The sequence below is a fragment of the Gobio gobio genome, assembly GCF_949357685.1.
Source record: "Gobio gobio genome assembly, chromosome: 6".
NCBI lineage: Eukaryota > Metazoa > Chordata > Actinopteri > Cypriniformes > Gobionidae > Gobio > Gobio gobio.
The window spans coordinates 42,323,511-42,345,181 of record NC_137102.1 but is presented as its reverse complement, the minus strand read 5'-3'; the positions used below and the strand labels follow the sequence as shown (position 1 = coordinate 42,345,181).

At 39.5% G+C, this 21,671-nt stretch overlaps 3 protein-coding genes across 3 annotated transcripts; 2 read left to right on the top strand and 1 right to left on the bottom strand.

Annotated features, from left to right (window-relative positions):
* Positions 1-1,584: 1,584 nt before the first annotated feature.
* On the bottom strand, positions 1,585-8,892 carry LOC307127515 (GTPase IMAP family member 8-like). The gene is made up of 4 exons (XM_079818775.1): positions 8,694-8,892; positions 3,370-4,074; positions 2,586-3,242; positions 1,585-2,477 (listed from the first exon to the last, which is right to left on the bottom strand). Exons 1-4 carry the CDS (start codon positions 8,719-8,721, stop codon positions 2,362-2,364), a joined length of 1,506 nt encoding a protein of 501 aa, XP_079674901.1. The 5' UTR covers positions 8,722-8,892; the 3' UTR covers positions 1,585-2,361.
* Positions 8,893-10,424: 1,532 nt separating this feature from the next.
* trim110 (tripartite motif containing 110) lies at positions 10,425-16,455 on the top strand (the record flags this gene model as incomplete). Its single annotated transcript, XM_079818800.1, has 7 exons — positions 10,425-10,913; positions 11,692-11,787; positions 11,912-12,148; positions 12,698-12,720; positions 14,611-14,756; positions 14,992-15,263; positions 15,648-16,455. 7 exons carry the CDS (start codon positions 10,425-10,427, stop codon positions 15,918-15,920), a joined length of 1,536 nt encoding a protein of 511 aa, XP_079674926.1. The 3' UTR covers positions 15,921-16,455.
* Positions 16,456-20,523: 4,068 nt separating this feature from the next.
* cbln12 (cerebellin 12) lies at positions 20,524-21,378 on the top strand (the record flags this gene model as incomplete). The annotated part of the gene is made up of 3 exons (XM_079820458.1): positions 20,524-20,790; positions 20,863-20,982; positions 21,181-21,378. The coding sequence occupies 3 exons, from the start codon at positions 20,524-20,526 to the stop codon at positions 21,376-21,378; spliced, it is 585 nt and encodes a 194-aa protein (XP_079676584.1).
* Between the last annotated feature and the right edge of the window lie 293 nt (positions 21,379-21,671).

Genomic DNA, 21,671 nt, shown 5'->3' with positions numbered 1-21,671 from the left:
CTTCCATTTTTCAGTCTTTGTTGTGTTTAGTGGACAAACATTAAAACATACTAGCTTGTTTAGGGGAGAGTGTTTGATTATTTAAGATTAGCTAATTATTTAAGAAATGTACAATATTGGAATATGTAACAGTCAAGCTGGTAAAACTAACAATCTGATTTCGAGGACTCTGCAGAGTATGTTAATACTACTTACAGTAAGTTCTATCCTGCAAGACCCTCAACTTGTTCTGTCTCCCACATACAGGCTCCCTCATCATCATCATCGTCATCCATCTTCTCCAGTGCGTCAACCACAGCTATTGGGAGCACTGTGCCTCAGTGAAGGAGACACAAGACCGTAGAACCAGCAAAACTGCGTGAGGTCCTGGTGGACACATAGTAATACTTGACATAATCTCCAGATTGATTTACTCTGCTATCTCCTTTACAGTCGGGTACGTCACCATACACCTTTACTACATACATAAATATTGTGCACTTTGATAATTTAAATAATATGTATCCTTAGTATACGTCTCAGCTGAAAGAAACTACTTGGAAATTGGAATTAAGGACCTCACTCTGGAGATGTTCGTATCCAAGAATATAGGCCTATATGTAATGTATATAATACATATTATATATGATAATAATACATATTATCTTTTAATGTTGTTTACCCTATTATTACTCAATGTACACTATATTGCCAAAAGTTTTGGGACATCTGCCTTTACATGCCCCCCTCCACCAAACGTTACACTTTACACACAATGCAGTCAGGCAAGTACCTTTCTCCTGGCAACCACCGCCACCGGCGTGCTTTACACCACTGTAAATCCGATGCTAAACATCCCACGCTTTCCATTGCACTTAGTGATGTTAGGCTTGGATGCAGCTGCTCGGCCATGGAAACCCATTCCATGAAACTCTCTACGCACTATTCTTGAGCTAATCTTAAGGCCACACAAAGTTTGGAGGTCTGTAGCTATTGACTCTGCAAAAAGTTGGCGACTTGCGCACTGTGCACACCTCAGCATGCGCTGACCCCGCTCTGTGATTTTACGTGGCCTACCACTTCGTTTGCTGTTGTTCCCAATTGCTTCCACTTTGTTATAATACCACTAACAGTTGACCGTGGGATATTTAGTAGTGAGGAAATTTCACGAATGGACAGGTGGCAACCTATCACAGTACCATGCTTGAATTCACTGAGCACCTGAGTGCGACACATTCTTTCACAGTTTGTAGAAGCATGCCTAGGTGCTTAATTGTATACAGCTTTGTCCATGGAAATGATTGGAACACCTGAAATAAATTTTTTGGAGGGTGTCCCAATACTTTTGGTAAAAGTTGTGTGGCAACACCTTTTCTAAATGTTGCTACATTGTGTTAAATTATTCTTGAAGTAAGAAAAAGACACCAAATAATTTCTTTAGCCTGTTCTGCAGGCTGCAAAATATTTTCAAACTTCAAGTTTGTTAGAGGAAAACCATAAGCAAATACATTTGTAATAATAAAAGGGTTAGACAATGTCAAAATGCTCAAGAAAAAAAGAATTTTTTTTTACTAGATATAAAGCTTGCCAAAGTAACAAATCCTTGAAAAAACTTTTTATTGTTTTATTTTTATACAGTTACATTTAATAAACCACTTCAACATGCGATATATGTGTAAACTAACAAATTCCATAAAACATTTTAAAGGCTTGAGAATGTTTTCTGTTTGATCTTATGTGATACATCTGTATTTGTATGGTTTGCTGTTCTGGTTAATTAGCCTCTTTAACTTAATTGTACCCGACATACGTGCACGGATAAACACATTTCTATTCATAGCAGTTATTTAATGAATGAAAGTAAATACAGATACATCACGACAACAACATTGAATGCAATTGAATAAAACAGAAAAGTATTAGAACGTTTTTAAAAGAAGAAGTTTTTAGTTCACAAATGTATGGCAGTTTACAATGTAACCCATGATGGATGATGAAACACATGTAGATGTGATGTAGATTGTGCAGAATACAATCAAGCAATGTTTCCTGGCTGTTTTGAATATGAACAATGAAAGAGCAAATAATGTACATTTCCAGCACTCTAGTAGAGCAAATACAAAATTACATACACATATTATCAGTAACAATGATTATGCATAATTGTGTGATTACCATTACAAACAACATGAGTCTGATGATATAAGCTGATTACAAAAGTCAAGTTCAGAACTGTTAAACTGTTAAATTTTCAAGTAAATGATTTACCATCCTGCTCTTTTTACTTGTCTGCACATAAGTATGAAAAATCATTGCATGCAGTGTTTTCTTTATTTTTCTATTTCGGTTGTCTGTATTTTCCTCTGCAAGCCATCAGTGATTTTAGTTTTGTTCGACATCCTCTGAAATGTCATTAAAAGGGTCTGGTAAGTAGGAGTAGTCAAACGCAGTGTCCGGTGTATTTTCGAGCCATTTTGTGACGTAGTCTTCTTCCTCCACTATAGGAAGAAAATCGATAATAAATAATACTTTGTATAAACATGTTTTACTGACTGACAGTAATCAAAAATATTTGTTCTCTAGGGAGTTTGTCAGGATGTACTTACGTTGAGGTGGAATCAGATCAAAGCTTCTCCTCTCAAACATGTCTAGGTTAGATCCCAAACCACTGTCGCTTTCTACAGGTGTCAGGAAGTCTGTGTTTCCACTGGCCATCATCTGCACTTTCTCCATCAACTCTTTGACCTGTTTCCCATCATACATTTTGTTTAGTACATGATACCTGTTTCCACATTTATTGATCAGCCACTGCAGATCCTCTCCTTCACTCTCAATGTGCTCTTCAATTTTGGGGGTCCCCATCCAGTCGCCCCTGCTGAACACTACTATACAGTGTTTCCAGACATTTCGACCCAGGAGCTCCATGTGCTCCATGACAGACCTTCTATGTGCCTCACTGAAGGCAAAACCAGACTGCAGAACCAGCAAAACTGCATGAGGTCCTGGTGGACACATAGTAACGCTCGACATGATCTCCTTCTTAACTGGCTCAGAAGTCTCCTTTACAGACGCATACGGCCACCATCCAGGTGTGTCAATTAAAATGACTTTTCTCCTGTCAACTTCTCCTTTGCTCATCACACACTTTTTAGTCCTACTGACTTCTTGTTTATTTTTCAGGATGATGTTTATAACTGAGGACTTCCCTGCAATTTGTCCACCCATCAAGACCATCCTTAACTCTGGAAAATCACAACTTTTCTCTGCAGAAAAAAGAGAGAGTTCATGAACACTGCTAAGCAGTCAGTCGGTTGTATTGCCTACATAATTATGTATCTTCTATTAACCGTAAAATGCTGATGAGCATTTTTTTAAACAAATGCACTATACCTGTTAGACGTTCTTTCAAGGTTTGCATCTTTGTTTTTACTTCAACCTCTCTCTCCTCTGCTCGTTTCTTCACAGTTCTTCTCTTTTCCTCCATATCCTCAAACAGTTTGCTGTCAATTGTAAAGCACTGTCCTTCATGCTCTGCTACCAAGTTCTCTATCTTATGAAACAGTTTTTCAACATTTTTCCCTCTTCTGGCAGTATAATTGAAGACATGAACTCTATTCCCACATTTCTTTATTAAGGTATCCAGCTCTTTTCCTGCTCTCTCAATTAGCAGCGTGTTATCTGCATCTCTCTGCTCTTTGTTGTTATACATGAGCAGAACGATGGTGTGATTCCAGATCTGCTCACCCAGAATCTCCATGTGTTCCAGCACACTGTTTAGGTGCATGTTTGTGAATGATGTGTGTATATTGATGACTAGAAGGAAGGCATGTGGAGCAGGACACAGTTTTAAACTGTGCACAATCTCCATCTTTAAAGACTTTGCACTTTCTGCCAGTGTGAAGCTCCTCCACCATCCTGGTGTCAGCACCAAACTTACAGACCTGTTCTGAACGGTCCTCTGTTTCATCTCATTCTTTACTATTTCTTCTTTCACTTTACAGTCTTCCTGACCAAGGATGGTATTAGCCGCACTGCATTTGAATTCTGCTTTACTACCCATTATAATGACCTTTATCTCTGGAAGAACGGGACAATCTGCAAGAGAACATTTATGAATCTGTTATTATCATATGTATAGTTTACAGATTAATTATCATATTTCAGATGTATAGTCAAATATATAGATTGTGTACTTTTCATGTGCATGTTCACATGCATGTGGTTTGTAGTATTAAAGAAATTCCATTTTAAAAACCATTGTAAATACATAATAGCCAAATATGCTGCCTTGCATTGTTGTTTTGATTTTAAGCCTTGGGTGGCAAGTCAGAGGATAGTTTTGACAAGGTTACAAAGCTAGAAGTGTGAAAAAGAAAACTTGTACATACAAACATTTATCCTAAACTGCAATATCTTATGACATTTTAAAAGACATTGTAACTTGATGAAACCTATAGGCAGGGCCGGCCCAAGCCTTTATAGGGCCCTAAGCATATTTTTATTTGGGGGCTCCTCTGTGCCACCAATACGATTGACTGTTGTCAATTCTTAATAATTCACACAGCCATTATCAATTTTATTAGTTGTAGCTGTGTTGCTTGCATCATGTCTGCCTGTCATGTTTTTATCCTTCAACGTTTTTTTTTATTTTTTATTGCTACAGAGCTAGAGTGGTCAGGTGTTAATATTCAAAGTCTTACAGTACAGTTCAGACTGGGATATGTACTTTTTTAAGTAGTCTCTTATGCTGAATATGCTAACTTTTACCCAGGATTCTTTGATGAACAGAATGTTCAAAAGAACAATTTTTATTTGAAATAAAAGCTTTCAAAGAATCCTAAATAAAAAAATAAAATAAAAAAACACTGATAATAATCATACATGTTTCTTGAGCATCAAATCCTCATATGAGAATGATTTGTGAAGGATCATGTGACACTGAAGACTGGAGTAATGATGCTGAAAATTCAGTTTTAATCACAGGAATAAATTGTACTTTACTATATAGGCTATTCACATAGAAAACAGCTGCTAATGCTGGAGTAATATTTCACAATATTACAGTTTTTACTGTATTTTTTATCAAATAAATGCAGCCTTGGTGAGCATTACAAGACTTCTTTTAAAAACAAGAAATTTTGATTTCTTTCAAACATTAAACATAGCTTTTATTTTGGCAGAAACACGCAGGAAGACCGTAGTGTTTCTTTTTATTAAAGCAGCACTAGGTAACTTTTCAACCTTCATAATATATTTTCAAGACTCTTGTGATGATACATCGACTTACAATAGGTTGAATGACACGTCTGCCATAGCCTGACGGGGTCTGCATCGTTTTTAATCGTACTTTTAAACTTCGGGTTTCGGGTAGTAACCCGAGAACAAAAAGAACTACAAAATTCGACTGCTTTACGGCATATACGTCACTTCCACCACCACCCCCACTTCCTTAAATTCGGACGTGCGAGCCCGAGCCCAACTATGACATGCTGAAACATATGCCACTGTACCTGGGATGAAGACATTTCACACGCGACACAAGCAGAACACCTGCATGTGAACTGCAGTGTTCAGGGCTATCATAGTTGTCATGTCAACAAATGCATGTGCGATGCATCCACTGATGTAAGATGACAAGAGTTTAAGACAGTAGTAGAGGACAATACTGTTTCCCAACTGTAGGGGGACCCCGAGAGCAAAACCTACCTAGTGCTGCTTTAACAACAACAGATTTATAAATTATTCTCATTATGAATTTGGAAAGATGTTTGACGCATGTTGCGTTCCCAAATGTTAATTGTAAGCGACTCAAACATATCGCCACCTTGGAATTATAAGATTATATCTGCATTCTGACATATAAAGCATATCTGCTTTAAAGTTGTTTTGCATTCGACTGTGTAGAAAGAACCATTTTATTTTCTAAATAAAAAGTTCCAAAATGTTCACAACTTAACAAAAAACACATAATATAAAGAAGTTGTCACAGAGTAAGAATGTGAATAACTCAATTTTGACAAATGTCCGATATAACCTTTTATTCGGTCTTTGTCAGACACGTGGGTTTGTTGTGTGTGACGTCACCGTGGTGCCATCTTTGAGGTATTGCTACTGACTGACTCGCTACAGTACAGAGAAATATCATGTCGGAGCGGGATTTGAGTGCACGTCATTTTACCAGTGAGCTGTTCATGAGTGAAGCTAAGCTTTGCTTTGCTCACATGCTCTGGTAAGGTAGGCAGTGGTTTTTTTTTTTTTTGCATTAAAGGGGTAATGAATTGAGAAATCAACTTTCCTTTGAGCCTTTGATATATAAAAGTTCATTGTGAAATAAGAACATCCTGTAAGTTTCAGAGCTGAAAACGTCCTTGTTAGTCAAAAAAAAGCTTTTATTGAAACCAGGCCCAGAAAATGAGAGATCTCAGAATATGTTGACCACTGACGTCATAGAATGCAGAAGCACCGCCTCTAGCCCGCCCACCAACTCGTAGAGCTAAACGGGTTGCGCTACCGAGCATGCCGGTTCCAGCTTACGTGCGTAAGGCATTGCGCGTTTGTTCGCTTCATTTCACAGCAGAATCGATTGTAAACAAGACACAGGTCGAGACTGGATTTGCAGACATATTGAGATTAAAACACAATGCTGTGCCTTCTATATTAGATCCGACAGGAACGGTGCAACACACTTATGTGTGTAAAACATGTTTTTTTCTTATATGTGTTAGTATTGCATTGTTACAGATCATTTGATATTTGCTATTGATTACATACCTTAGCACGCTGTCACAGGCTGGAGAAGGTGTTATTGGTTAATTCGTGATCAGACTCGGACTTGTAACGGCAGTGCTCGCAAAGCCCAACGTCCCGGGGATATGTGTTATTCAGACGGGCTACCAAGACGTATCACTGGCCTGTTGACGGGCTATCTTAAATAGTGAAATAACATTCCTTTCTTGTGCGTGTGTGTGCGTGTGTGTGTATACGGTTTGCGGTTATATTCACTGATCGGGCCGGCCAAGTAATACAAAAATAACATTCCAATCAATCGCGGGTGGATGAGAGATGAATCACTGTGTTTGTTTGATAAAGATATTTTTCGAGCCCTGTGAGCATTACTCCAGCTTTCAAAACAATCCCCACATGTAATGAGGGGAGATGAAGCTCATTAAATATGCAAATCATATCCAATCCTAGCCGTGGGGGTTTACTTCCAAGTCTTCAGTGCAGCACGCCCATCAAAACCGAGCATTTTTCAGAGAGCCTCAAAACCAAGGCAGAAAATAGCCTATTACTTTTTCATAATGATGTTTTTGAATGTAAAAACCACGTGAACGTCATAAGTTGACCTCAGACAACAGTATAAAAAAATAAAAAAAGCCAGTTCGTGACCCCTCTAATTTTTATTTCCTGTCGCTGTGCAGGCTCTTTTATTGTATATGACTGTGTAAACAGCTCAGTAAACCTTTTATTTAAGGTTTAATGTAGGCCACAGTCCATTGCATTACGCAATGGACTGTGGCCCAACATAATGCACTTCAGTTCTCACGAGTATAACATCACCTGACAAAGACCGATTCCAAAGGGACGATATAGCACATGCAGAAAAACATTTAACTTGCGGAGAAACTGAAAGCTGCTGGAGCCTACTCCGTCCAAAACATGCAGTCAGATTAAGATATTCGCACTAAACCATGTCACATTCTCAAATCCATCCATTCATAAAAAGGTTACCGAGCAACTAACAAGTAGCACAGTTTCAGATGATTTTTCAGCTTGTGCAGCGCTGTCAGAATCAATCCGTGTACTAGAAAACGTAACATTTTGCAGTTTATTTTGTAATTGTTTAAGGCTATTTCGCGATTTCAATCAATTATTAAATTAGCCTACATGCAGCAAGTCATTTAATGTGCTCTTGGGGGGCCCTAGATCATCAGGATCAGATCATCAGGATCAAGTCAGTTAGAAATACCTAGGGTTCACTCAAAGCAAGGAGAGTCTGCTTTTAGGTCAGATGTGCTCCAACAGTAGCCACTTTCAAATCCAGACTCAAAACACATCTGTTTAGCTGTGCATTTACTGAATGAGCACTGTGCCACTGTATGTCCGACTGATTGCACCTTATCTTATCTATGCATCATCTTTTTATTCTTTTATTAACTGTTTTAGTTTCCATTGTTCATTGTTCATCATTTTATTCTTTTTAGTTATCTTTACAACTGTAGGCTATATTTCTATTTCTTATGCATCTGTCACCATTTTATTTTTATCTTTTAAATTTTCTTTACAACTGTTTTAATTATCCTTGTTTTTATTTTTAATTCTTACACATGGTATTCTTATTTCTTATGTAAAGCACTTTGAATTGCCATTGTGTATGAAATGGGCTATACAAATAAACTTGCCTTGCTTAAGCCTTGGGCCGGCTCTGCCTATAGGTTTTACTTTCACTAACTACAATGAGTTCTCTCGCATTTGTAGAAAGTAAAACATTTTTGCCTTGCATTATTGTTTTACTTCTTGGGAGTAAAATCTGTGTATCATCCTTATAATTTTTTTAGCCTTTGAACAACAATACATAATGACTTTATATATAAACTTTATATATTCAATATTTTTGACGACTTTCGTGTCGGATCATCCACTTACTAAAAATATATTATATAGGGTTGTTGTCGAACTTTTAATAATGTATGTAGAAAATGAGGAAAACTCACTGTCATGACGATCCTCTCTTGCCTCCATTGTGCGTCATACACTATCAGTTTGAAGTTTTTTTGAAGCTTGCTTCAGTCTTCTTTTATGTCTCTCCTTTTTTCTTAGTTCTCAGTCTTTCCTTTTTTATAAATTATAAAATAACGAATCTTCAAGCATTTTCTGTGACTGTACTAAATGCGTTTCTGCACTTGATAAACCTAGCTTCCTGATGAAATAGCTCCACCCCCCATCCCCCTAAGGATCTTAGAGTCACAACAAGCCTTCTTTGACCTTTATTTTTTATTATGTGTCTAAATTGAACTGCCTGCATGAATAAAAAACTTAAAAAACATTTGAAAAAAGAACAAAAAGACCAAATGACAGTTTTTGTCTTTGTTGTGTTTGTGTGTATATTTGTGTTGTCAAACAAACAAACAAAAACTTAAACAAATTTTTAAAGGTCTGTTACAAAAATATTATGTGACAAATGTAATAGAACTATTTAGCTGTATTTTCATTTTAAGGGTGAACTATTTCTTTAAGAGCTATGTGTACATTTACCATTGTTTTATGTAATAACTTTTGATGAGTAGGTCACCAAATGTACATGCTGTTCTTAGGGCAATGTGGTATGTAAAAAGTGAAAATAAAGAGAATATTAGATTTAAAAAATACATTCTGACATCATGCAGTGCTTCCAATCTTCAGTTTCCATGGTTTAAATTCACTGTTAGCACTTGAATGTATTGCTTGTTTTTGTCTTCAGTAACGTCTGTGTAGCATTACAGCTAATATATAACAGAATACTTTATTACACTATATCTTGATATAGCTTTCAGTGTTGGTTAAACAGTCAACAGGTGAAATTGATTTACTTTCATTTCTTTCCCACATGTATCCCTCATATTGCTTCTGTGAAGAACAGGTCACGTGATGGCTTAACAGTTCTCTGTGTTGAGAGGTCAGTCAGTCTGGTTAAGAAGTCATTGCAGGATAAGCCAGCTGCCCCACACGCACACTCTTACATGTACATTTGAGCTGTGCTTCTGTGTGGAGACATCCTGCTTTCACCAAAGGCTGCAGAACACAAAGGGTAAGTCTAATTTTTTGCCCCCCAGTTTTATAGGTTATACATAATAATGCCAACCATGTAATTGTAACCAACTAATTCAGGTCAAGAGGCCACTGAGAAGTCGAACTCTTGATTCCCCAGTTGGGTCTGGAATTGTCTGCAAAGAAAACTTTAGGGTTAATTAGGTCAGATTTGTTATAAATCAAGTGTCATTTCTGCATTTCTGTGCCTTAATAACTGATTTCAAACAGTTTCCGAACACTCTTCCATTGCTTTTCAAACAGATCTCATCCCAATCGTTGGGATACTCAACAAACTGCATTGTTCTGATAGTGCCAGTTTGCTAGTGTTTACACTTTTTGGAGAAATAAACCTAAAGAGTAACTTAAAGTTGTCTCAGCATATTAACTTACATAGACAAAAAAAAAACACCCTTTATAATAGAAATTAATGAGAGATTACCTAATTTATCTGGTAGTTAAAGAGAACAGCTTTCTAAAAATAGTTGATTAGGAGACAGATTAACTAAATAGTAAGCTAATTAGTTTGATCCAAATGGGTCTGTATTAATCTGTGTGCCGTGATTTGACTTCTTCAGAGTCACCAATCATCTCCTTGCTTAGCTTAAGTGGACATTTAAATTATTATTCAATTAATTGTTTTCAAATTTACAACTGCTATGGGCTCCATGGAGGAAGAGCACACATGTCCCATGTGTCGTGACGTGTTTGGACGAGCTCAACCCTTTCCGTGCGGCCACAGCTTTTGCCCGGCCTGTGCACAAGAGGCCTGGAGCCAGAGTGCTGGCAGTGGCAAGCAAAGATTTGTATGCCCACAATGCCTGGAGGAGCAGGGGCTTGTTGTATGTGACTGTTGTCCGGAAGACGAGGGTGACAAGGTCCAAGCAGCAGTGAAGACCTGCCTGCGATGTGAGATCTCTCTGTGTGAGCAGCATCTGCAGCCACATCTGCAACGCCCAGCTTACAGCACTCACCTGTTGGTGGAGCCATTGGGGGACGTATCCCGCCGCAGGTGTCTCACCCATCAGGAGGTATTCCGGTATTACTGCATGGATGATAGGGAGTATGTCTGCCAAGACTGTATTCTGGAAGGACGCCATGCTCAACACCAGGTCAAGGGGGTGAGAAAAGTGGAGGAGGAATACAAAGTAAGTTATTAGCTCTATTATTTTGCTATTTAGAAGAAAGTCCTGTTGTAGGATTTTTAATAATGCCCTAGGACTGTTTACACTGCACTTTTCACCATTTTATTGTCTTTGTAAAATCACACATGTTTTCAAACGAATTTCCAGGAGGAGTTGCGCCATTCAAATTCCTGGTTGAAAAAAAACCATATGCTGGTTAGTTTTGAAGCATGCCAGCTGGTTTGAGCTTGTTTAAGCTGGTCCTAACTAGCTTCAGCTCAGGACCAGCTCAAACCAGCTCATAACCAACTAAGGACCAGCATAAACCAGCTGCCATGCTTCAAAACATACAGTCTTATGGACCTACAGTGGCCGTCATGTGATTGTATGATTGAAGTCCACAAGACCATTTGTCATTTTAGGTTTCAGAAGAGTGGTTGCAAGCGCCACCTATTGATTCTAAGAATACTAGTCAGACAGATGGCCCACTCAGACCACACTATGTTATGTTTGTGCAGTGACAGTGTCTTAAATTTCAGTATAGGAATCTATAGCTAATCTGGGGTAATGTGAAGTAATCAGCAGCATTTTTAGACATAGATTGACAGGTTGGGGTTATGCAATTTGTATAATGTTAAAAAATCTAGTTCCACCACTGGTGAAACATAACCCAATAGGTATATAATTTTATAACCCAAGGTATAACCCAAATATTGAAAATTGTGAAACATGATAAAAGACAATGAAGGAGTCTGTTAACCCAGGGTTCAAATTTAAAAAGCCCTTTTGTAATATTTAATAGGTCAAATTACAGAGCCTGTTCGAGAAAGCAGAAGAGAAAGTAAAGCAAGGTGAAATGATGCTTCAAGAGCATCAGAATGCTTGTCGCGTCATCATAGTAAGTTCAAGCGTCTTTGGTGTCTCATATCAAATTAGCAAATGATTCCTAACCTGAAGTATGATGATTACAGGTCAGAATTTCATGCATAACTGAATGTGTGCATTATGTGTGTTTGTTTTAGGAGGACTCCTCTGTAAGTGATGTCTCACAGGCATTACAGATGGGCTCAACCTTGCAGACTCGGGTGGGCCGACTAGTGTCGGCTGTAATAAACATCACTGAGCAGGAGAGACAGCAGGCTATGGAGAGGGTGCAGGAAGACTGCAGCAAGATGAGAGAAGATCTGAACCAAACTGAGAGCATCCACCGCTTCCTCGGTTCCCTGCTGGACGAGAGCGACCCCTTCCTGTTAATCTGGGTATGAGGACATGAAGGTGATGCAGTGATGTGTAGAGGACTACTAAAATGAGGAGCCAAAGTACCCTCTCCGTTTTAACCAATTTGATGTTTACATGGTTCTAGGTTAAATGTGCATAAAACCTCATTTACCACACGCTGAGAACAATACTATAATATTTTTTATGTTTTATTATCAAGTCTAATCCAATGTATGCGTTTTAAACTTTACATTAAAATAATGAAAACAATAATACAGTAAAAGCTTATTTGGCGTAGATTTTATTTCATAATAGAGCTACTGTTAATCACTTTTTTTTGTAGATGGCATTACATAGCCACCAAAAAATAAATGACAGAATGTCATGAGCGACAGGGGCTGTTCATAAAACTATAGTTACAGATACAAGTTAATTAGTTTATGGCGTTATTAACCTTTTGAATGCATCCACAGGCTTAGTAATAACAAAGTTGCTCTACAAAGGGTCTTTACAGATTTCATTCAGAATAAAAGAGACTAAAATGAGAGAATTTTTTTGCAACTGTTCATTGTAGTCTTACTTTTTCACAGGCATATCAGACAGAGGATTCACAGTAAGTATTTAGATAAACTGTGATTGTTTTAGAGTGACATAGAAATATCTCGTGATTTGTGAGTGCAGTTGTATATGTTTTGCATTTGAATAAAATAGAGCAAGTGTATGTAGCCTATGGCCTGGTTTCACAAACAGAGCTTAAACCTTAGTGAATTAGGATATTTAAGTTACATATGTCAGTGCAACTTTCAGTTAAAACAGCTGGAATATGCATTTTAATCTGGGACTATGCTTAAAGGTCCCATGGCATGAAATTTTCATTTTATGAGGTATTTCAACATTAATATGAGTTCCCCTAGCCTGAATATTGTCCCCAAGTGGATAGAAATGTTGATCGGTGTAAACCCGAGTTCTGGCTGTCTCTCTCTGCCTTTGAGAAAATGACAGGCCAGACGAGCCAATCCTGAAGCCTCCTGGTTTGACGTCCAAGCAGGAACGGTTTCCTCCCTTTCCTCCGCCCAGAGAATCTGGCACGCCCATGCAAACGCTCGAGAGATCATTAACGTTACTTGTGAACGAGTGAACTGGCAGTTTCTCAGTGTTTGGATGTACAAATGAAAACAGAAGTCTTTCTTCAGTTCCTTCTGATCTGTGATCATTGATTTCTGATGTGTAGCTAATTATTTATTATTCGTGCACACGCTGCGGCTTCTCTCTCTCCCGACAGAACGGTGTTTTCATGTTTTCTATCTTGTGAGTCAGTGTTTTGTACGTCCTCGTCGCGTCTATCTGTTCTAAAATGTGCATACAGTCTTTTCTGTTTAACATCAGCAGTAACATCTTTAGAGATAAACCTCACACACGCCGAAGCTCGGCCTTCAACATCCCCGACCCCCAGTACTGCATCTGGCCCACAGCGGAGGCACCAAACGCGGCGTGAGATTAAGCAGAAGGGGGGTAAGCGTGAGGGTATCTGGGCTAGGCTAGCCAGCTTTCCCCACAATAAACTGGATTACATTCGATTACTGCTGTTGTGTCTTTGTTTGCGCTGTGTAAGTTACTCAATGCGCATCACTGACGCTATTCATATGATTGGAACATATCTAGAAATAATGCTTTAATCAAACTTACTAACTCGTTCATCTCGCTGTAATGGTACATTGCATGTGTTACAAAGTTGGTAGAATAATGATGAAGAGGACTCGGTGTGACTGGGACTCGTGTTTATTCAGAACTCTCAGATACAAACACAACAAACTCGCGCTGACAGACAGCGCTCTCACAACTCAGTAGTTACTATAAATAACTTTGTTAGCAATCGCTCCGTCTCCGTGATGTCCTGTTCGCGAACGAATCATTCTTTTGAATCGGTTCTTTTTAGTGAACCGAACCAGTTCACCAAATCGGACTGAATCGTTCTAAACGGTTCGCGTCTCGAGTCAGCGCTGATCCATAATTTACTAACTTTCTGACATGAGTGACAGCCCCTCTGACTAGAAATAAACTAATAACCTGAAGTATATTCTAGTAACTACAACAGTTCACCCTGAACTGAGACATGCTGAGAGAACTGATGTGAAGTGAACACAGGTCCATCTGTCTCTGGCAGACTCGTGCCTGCTCGTGCCTCGTTAAACCACGCCCCCTCCGCTCATTTAAAATGCAAAGATGTCAGCCAATCACAACAGTGGGCGTTTTTCCTGAAGTCTCACAGCAGACACGCCTCTTGAAGCAGGGCAGTCAGCCACAGGGCAAACAGCAGTATAGAAAAAATGCCTTTTATTTCTAAATTATGACATTTTATGATGTAAAAATCATACTAACAATATAAGTACACCTCAGGAAACACTATAAAATAATAGAAAAATGCCATGCCATGGGACCTTTAAGCCTTGGGGCAGGGGTAAATGTTTTAATGTACTACTAGTAGTTTTCTTCTTTCTTGCAGGATGATGACAGCTCTCAACTCTCCTCTGTTCACACCACCTCAGCCCAGCATGGATAAGAAACGTGTCTTGGAGAATGTGGAAAATAAATACAGAGAATTCATTGCTGAGACCCTGCGCTGCCTAATTGAGCTCAAGAGAGATCTCTGTGCGTATTATTATTCATAAAAGTCAATGATGGGTGCTGATTCGAGGGACATTTTCTTTTCTTTTTTAAAGTAATTTAATTCTTACTATTGATTTCCAGCTAACCTAAGCATGATCCTAATACATATTTTCAGCATGTTGTTTTTACTGTAAACAGCATTATTGCTTCATTTGCCTTGTTTAATAGTGCCATCTAGTGGTTACATTTCTAATGCCAGTTTCTCTTTGTTATTTAGTAAGCAGTCCATTAACCCTGGACAAAAACTCTGCCCATCCACTCCTGAATATCTCTGAAGACCTACGCTCAGTGATGAGGATAAAAAACCGGTTGCCTGTTCCTGAGCATCCTGACCGCTTTGACCACTGGTCTCAGGTGGTCTCCTGTCAGATATTTTCTTCAGGAACCCATTATTGGGAGCTGGAGGTGGAGGGCTTCTGGGATATAGCAGTGACCTACCACAGCATTGGAAGAAAAGCAAAAGAGGGCACGGCCTTTGGTTGCAATAAGGTAGATTGTGTATTAGAACCCTATTACAAGGGTTTTCTAACTTTTGGATGCCACAGACCCCCAAATATGATGACCTCCAAGGGACCCCCTCCCTAAAATATAAATTAATATATTTTCATTAATAATAATTGTGTGCAATTGGTATGCAATCTCATTATTTATGACCAGTGTATAGAAATGAATACATAAAGCATTATTATTTAATATTTTTTTACAATGTAACATTTAAATTTTGTATTCATCGTTATCATCTGAAGATGTATCTTTAAAAAAATACTAACTTATTATTCTAAGCATCTAATGTCAGAGGCCTAGCCCATTTAATATGTATAATCCATTATTTCTTGTGCATTTCAGTATTTGATTTTTTTTTATCTTGCTCAGATATCCTGGAGCCTGACACAGCAGCATGACAGAAAACTTGCTGCCTGGCATAACCGAAAGAAAACCCACCTCTCCGTAAAAATGTCTGGCAACCATTTGGCAGTTGCTCTGGACTATAATTCTGGCTCCATCACCTTTTCAGAAGTAGGAACGTCTTCCACCATGCTCCCCCTGCACAATTTCAGCACCAGCTTCACCCAGCCCCTCTGCCTGGGCTTTGGCCTCTACAAACCAGAGCTGAACAGCAGGGTCACCATCCTCAAGAAAATATGACTGCATTTACCTCTTGGATTTGGGTAAAGATGGGAACTGTCATTGCTGTTAAAACTTTAATTTCCTAAGGTGTTATATGTTTTTTGATGAATAGGCCTATATGAATTCTATCTAGTGGACTTTGTCTTCAAGCGCTCAAGTCACTCGCACATGTGTTGTTCAATGCTGGGTAGATTACTTGCAAATAGTTTGTTACTGATTACAAATTAGTATTACATGGCGAAAATTGTAGTTAGTAACTGTCACAGTTATGTTCAGTTTGATGGACTTTTGGTTTGCACTCATCAGTTTCCTGTCTTTTCTGTTTTCAGTTTCCCGCCACTAGTTTGTCTCCTTGGTTACTCATTAAGTTCTAGTTAATCTCTATGTTTACTCATCAGTTCCCTCTTTTGTATCACTTGTTGAACAAATCATCTTTTTTTTTGGCAATAATTTTTCCGTTTGGTATTTATACGCCTGTGTTTCTGTTCCCTTTGTCGGTTCTCGTTACTGTTAGGTTAAGGTTTGCGGTCTGTTAATAAAATTGATTTGAATTAATCTTCTTTGTCCTGCCTTCTACCTACACCAAGAAATGAAAGAAAAGAAAAGAAAAGGCGATGGAGATTGCTACAGCATTTTCTGCCCTCGCTCATGATAGGCTTCCTTTTGTGGAATACACCTGTCGTTTTTGCCTGCTTGCCCAGCAAACTTCTTTGAAAAATTATGCTCTCAAATCCCTTAACTGAATTGAAGCTAACTATTATTTTCCATTTGAACTTACCTGATTTGAAGGAAGGTAACTGAAGAAAGGCAATTCACCGGTGTGCGGAATTCATGTAGGGGAGGCACCGCGCCAAGCCCAGAGCCCAGCCAGCCTTCACCCAACACCACAGATAAGAAGCCAGAGCCCATTGCAGACATGGAGCTAACACCTGCCGCGTTGTATGTGCCTGTGATGAGGACAGTGCTAACCATCGTCCCGGAGCCGAAGCCTCACAGTGAGTCTGTACAGATGTGTCAGCCGGGCAACATCTGTGCCAGAGGGAATGCTGGTGGAGCTGCACACGGATGAGAGGCTTATCGACTGGGAGACGGAGGTAGCACTTCCCACCCTGCCCACCCACAAACTCTTTTCACCACCAGTCCATACCAGTATGAATGTCTTTTCATTATCGCTGGTCTTATCCAGCCCTGAATCGTCTGTGCTTTCATTGCCGCTGGTCCTGCCCATCACACAACCTGTGCCATCACCCGTATTGATATTGTGTTATCGTCACCGCTCCTACTCCACCTCTCTCTCCCGTCTCATCAAGATCCAGCCAGTCCTACACCCTCCATCTTCGCTGGTTCCCTGCAGTCCCTCATCTTCTACCCTGACGCTTTGCAGTATGGATAAGCCTCGGTTCTTACGGCCACCAGCTTCACCCGAGCATGTGGATCCCCCGGCCACTGATCCTGTCACTCCACCTCGGTCTGTCACCCTGACTCCTCCGTTTTGCTCCTCCCTTTTTCGGCTCCACCAGGGACCATCGGCTCTACAGCTGCACCGGGCTCCCTTGGACCACCAGCTCTACCTCAGTCTGAGGTCATCTGTCCTGTGCCATGTAAGTATGAGCAATCTGCTGCACTCCGGCTTTTCACCCCTATGGCTCCGCCCCCCTCTGGCTGTGCCTCAGCCCTCCAGTACCCCGGTCGCCCCTGGTGGGGTCGTCATTGCAGCTCTGTCGTGGCCTCCGAAGTCTTCGGAGTTGCCCGGTTCCATCGGCTCTCAGTCTGCACCTGTGGCTCCACCAGCATCAGTCGTTGACATGTCAAGGAAATCCCTGCCATTACTCTCTCCTGCGAAGTCTGTGGGCTTCCATCCTGGCTGTGCTCTGGAATACCACCTGGCCCCTCCCCACATCCTCGCCACCCTGGCTTCTTCCACCATCATCACGCCCTGATTCCTTCCACCAGGACTAACTCCTTCACCAGCCCTTCGTCTGCCCCCCTGAACCGCCTCCTTAGCCATTTTAATGGAGCGAGGGGGGGGGGGGGGGGGGGGGGTTGCTGTCACAGTTATGTTCAGTTAATTTCATTTTCATGGACTTTTAGTTTGCACTCATCAGTTTTCTGTCTCCTTTGTTCTAACGCTAATTTGTCTCCTTGGTTACTCATTACAATACCACAATCATCTTTTCATTTGGTATTTATGCCTGTGTTTCTGTTCCCTTTTTTAGTACGGTTTTTTTTCATGTTTAAGGTTTGTTTTGGTTTGGTTAAGGTTTGCGTTCTGTTAATAAAGTCTATTTGAATAAATCTTCTTTGTTCTGCCTTCTACCTAAACCATGCTTGGAAGCGTGACAATAATGTAATCTATATTACTAATTGTATTACTTTTAGGGCCGTTTACTCAACACCGCTTTCAACTAAAAACAAAGAATTAGGTAGAATCGATACATTATGAATACTATTGTGTGAATAATATGTAGTAATGTAATCCATAAAGTAACTGTAATCTGATTAAGATCATTTTAAAACATTTAAAATATATATATAATTATAAAAATCTAATTATAAGTCCTACATTTGGAATCTGATTACGTAATCCAGATTATATGTAATCAGTTACTGCCCAGCACTGGCGCTGTTGTACGTGCAACATACGTGTAGAGTATACTTTGTGCTTTAAATGCATAAAATAGATGTATATCTTTCCCCGTAGGCATAATTTTATGTTACAGTCTCTAGGGTTTGTGATTGTTTAAGGATTGTGTCCATTTTTGTGGTGCCATCAGCCAATTAGAACTGTCAGATGTAATTTACAGTTCATATGATTAAAAAGTTCACCCCTCAGCAAAGATTACAGGTTTTAAGTAATGTACTTCCAAGTTGTCCTGCACCAGCTGATAATCTGCCATTGAGATGAAAAGGGAATGCAAACCTCTCATTTGTTGTGATACATTTTCAAAAAAAAAAAAAATGACTTACTTGTTAATTCCAGATTTTACATCAAAGAATACTTACATGGATAAGATTATTATAGAAAGTGAGAGAGGGAGCGAGGGAGGGAGAGGTGAAGCTGGTGGAGTGGGTGGGAAGGGGAGGGTCTTGGGAGACAGGATGAGTAGGAAGATCTGTCAGATTCAGTGTTTCTCTACAGAAGCTTTGATACCTCGCATCATTACACCTGGGAAACCGAGGAACAGCCCACTAAATCAGGTGATTTTGCTATTTTTTCTTATTACAAAAACTTAATTTCATCTTGTGTTTATCCCTATAGGAAAGAGGCTTTAGTAAAAGATTGTTTAGCACACACAATCCTTTTCTTATATATTTTGACTTGTTTTCCTGACAAATATCTAAACATCCTTGAAACCTCAGTATATTTTATTAGATTTGTGCTTTAATAAAAACAAACTGTTTGCCAAGGAAAGACATTTTCTGAAAAGTCTTATAATCTTACACATTATAATTCTTATAATCTTTTGCTTCTCAAGTACATTATTCTTTTTTTTAGAGATATGGATATTTTACATGAAAACAAGGCAAAAAAATTGCTTAAGAAAGTGTAAGGTGATTCAGAGTTTGGAATATTGAAAATGATAGATAATGTATTAATTTGGGGTGAGTGAAGTTTTGTGACGAAAATAAAGCTGCTGGCTTGTGAAAGAAGAAGACAGCACTGCACTGAGCAGAATTAGTTCTTATTGAAAGTGCACAAACACTGAGGTTTCACTCAAGACCAGACGCAAAGAAAGTTGACCTTTGTAAATGTCACTGCTTCATAAAGACTATAAACATGACTTGAATAGTAAGTTAACTGGTGAGTGGTGCCAATTAAGACCTGATATAGATGTACTATATATTAATATTCCGAGATGTACATTCTTTGGTTTCAAGACTTGCATATTGTTGCCGTTGTAGCGTGCCAAAGCACAGAGGAGAGAGAGGGTTCAGCCAATACGCATGAGCAAAGGAGAGAGGGATAGAGGATCTGTGTAGGGAGGAGAGAGGTCCTGCATGTTGTGGAACGTCAGGAGGGAAGTGAGAGCGTGTTAAAGACAGATGGTCTCTCAGTGGAGTTGTTCTTTTTTCTCTCTCTTGTTCTCACTCTCTCCTGGACGCTATACTCCCCTCAGCTGAAAGAGATCCAAAGTGTTACCTCATGATCTTCATCCTTCACTGCTCCTCTTCCTCCTCCCCCATACACACAAGCATACCTGTTGGCTAGCAGAGCTCCTCTGACTCCCTCTCTCTCTCTCTCTCTCTCTCTCTCTCTCTCTCTCTGTGTCTTCTCACAGGTTGGCTATGATGATGGATTTTTTTTGGGATGATGAGAAACCTCTAAGTGTCCTTGCCTTTGGTCCCCTGCAGGCAATTTAACAAGATAGCACAGAAGTATATCTTCGTCAGGAAACTGTGACAGTCAGGAGGGTGACTGCAAAATAGAGAGAAAGAGTGAGGGTGAAAGACAGAGCCAAGGATTTAAAGATAACTTTTAAAAAAGCTCATAACATCTCAGTTTTTCACGATCCTTCACTTATTTCTCCCAATTTTCCTGAAGACGTCATACTTGACCAAATCGCAGGGAGGATTTGCACCTAATTTCATAAAAAAATTTGCCATAAATAATAATAAGACAATGCTGCCCAGCTCTGGGCTACCAATAGCTGTACTTCTGCTAATCGGCCCTCTAGTGGTCAGAGGGCAAAACGACACGGAGCCCATAGTACTGGAGGGTAAATGCCTGGTGGTCTGTGACTCAACACCCTCCTCAGAACCAGCAGGTAACGCACTGGGGATGTCTGTGCGTTCAGGTACCGGCCGTGTGGCCTTTTCTGCCACACGCCAAACCAACCATGAGCCCACAGATATGAGCAACCGCACCATGATCATCTATTTTGACCAGGTAAGGAATTTTTCCACACACAAAAATACACTTGTGTAGTTTTGCTCTGTTTAATCAGTCAGTTTTTGTCAGATCTTGGTGAACGTTGGCAGCCATTTTGACCAAGAAAGCAGTATCTTCCTTGCCCCGAGACGAGGGGTGTACAGCTTCAATTTCCATGTGGTGAAGGCATACAACAGACAAACCATACAGGTACATACTTTCACTCTTTAAAAGCTCTGAAAAGGTTCTTTAGATTTTTTTAACTGTTCTACACACTGAGAAACAAAAATGTTCTTCAATGGCAACACTGTGAAAACCCCCTTTTGGAACCTTTATAGTGTAGGCATAGACTCAACTGTAAATAATGAGTAATTAATAGAAAGAAGTGACATTGTTTCCCATTCACAGGTGAGTTTGATGTTGAATGGATGGCCGATGATCTCAGCCTTTGCTGGAGACCAGGATGTGACACGGGAGGCAGCCACGAATGCAGGCCTTGTGATCATGGAGCGAGGGGACAAGGCTTACCTCAAGCTAGAAAGGGGCAACTTAATGGGAGGCTGGAAGTACTCTACTTTTTCAGGCTTCCTGGTCTTCCCCTTATAATAGATGACCATGTAGGGGAAGAGAAGAGGTGAGAGGGTGACGTGCTCTCTGAGGATTTATGTTAGGAAAATGAATGCCAAAAGGTCATGTTTGTTCTTCCTCTCTTTTTAACAGGTGAAAATGGGAAGCTAAATATTATAATTAAATATTTTTTATTTATCAGGTATATTATTTAGAAATATTGTTAGATATTATTATAAAATAAATAATACAATTAAATATTATTGAGAATAAGATTTGAAAAAAAGTTTCTAAAATGAGTTTTAGTGTATTTTATTATGTAGGCTATTTCA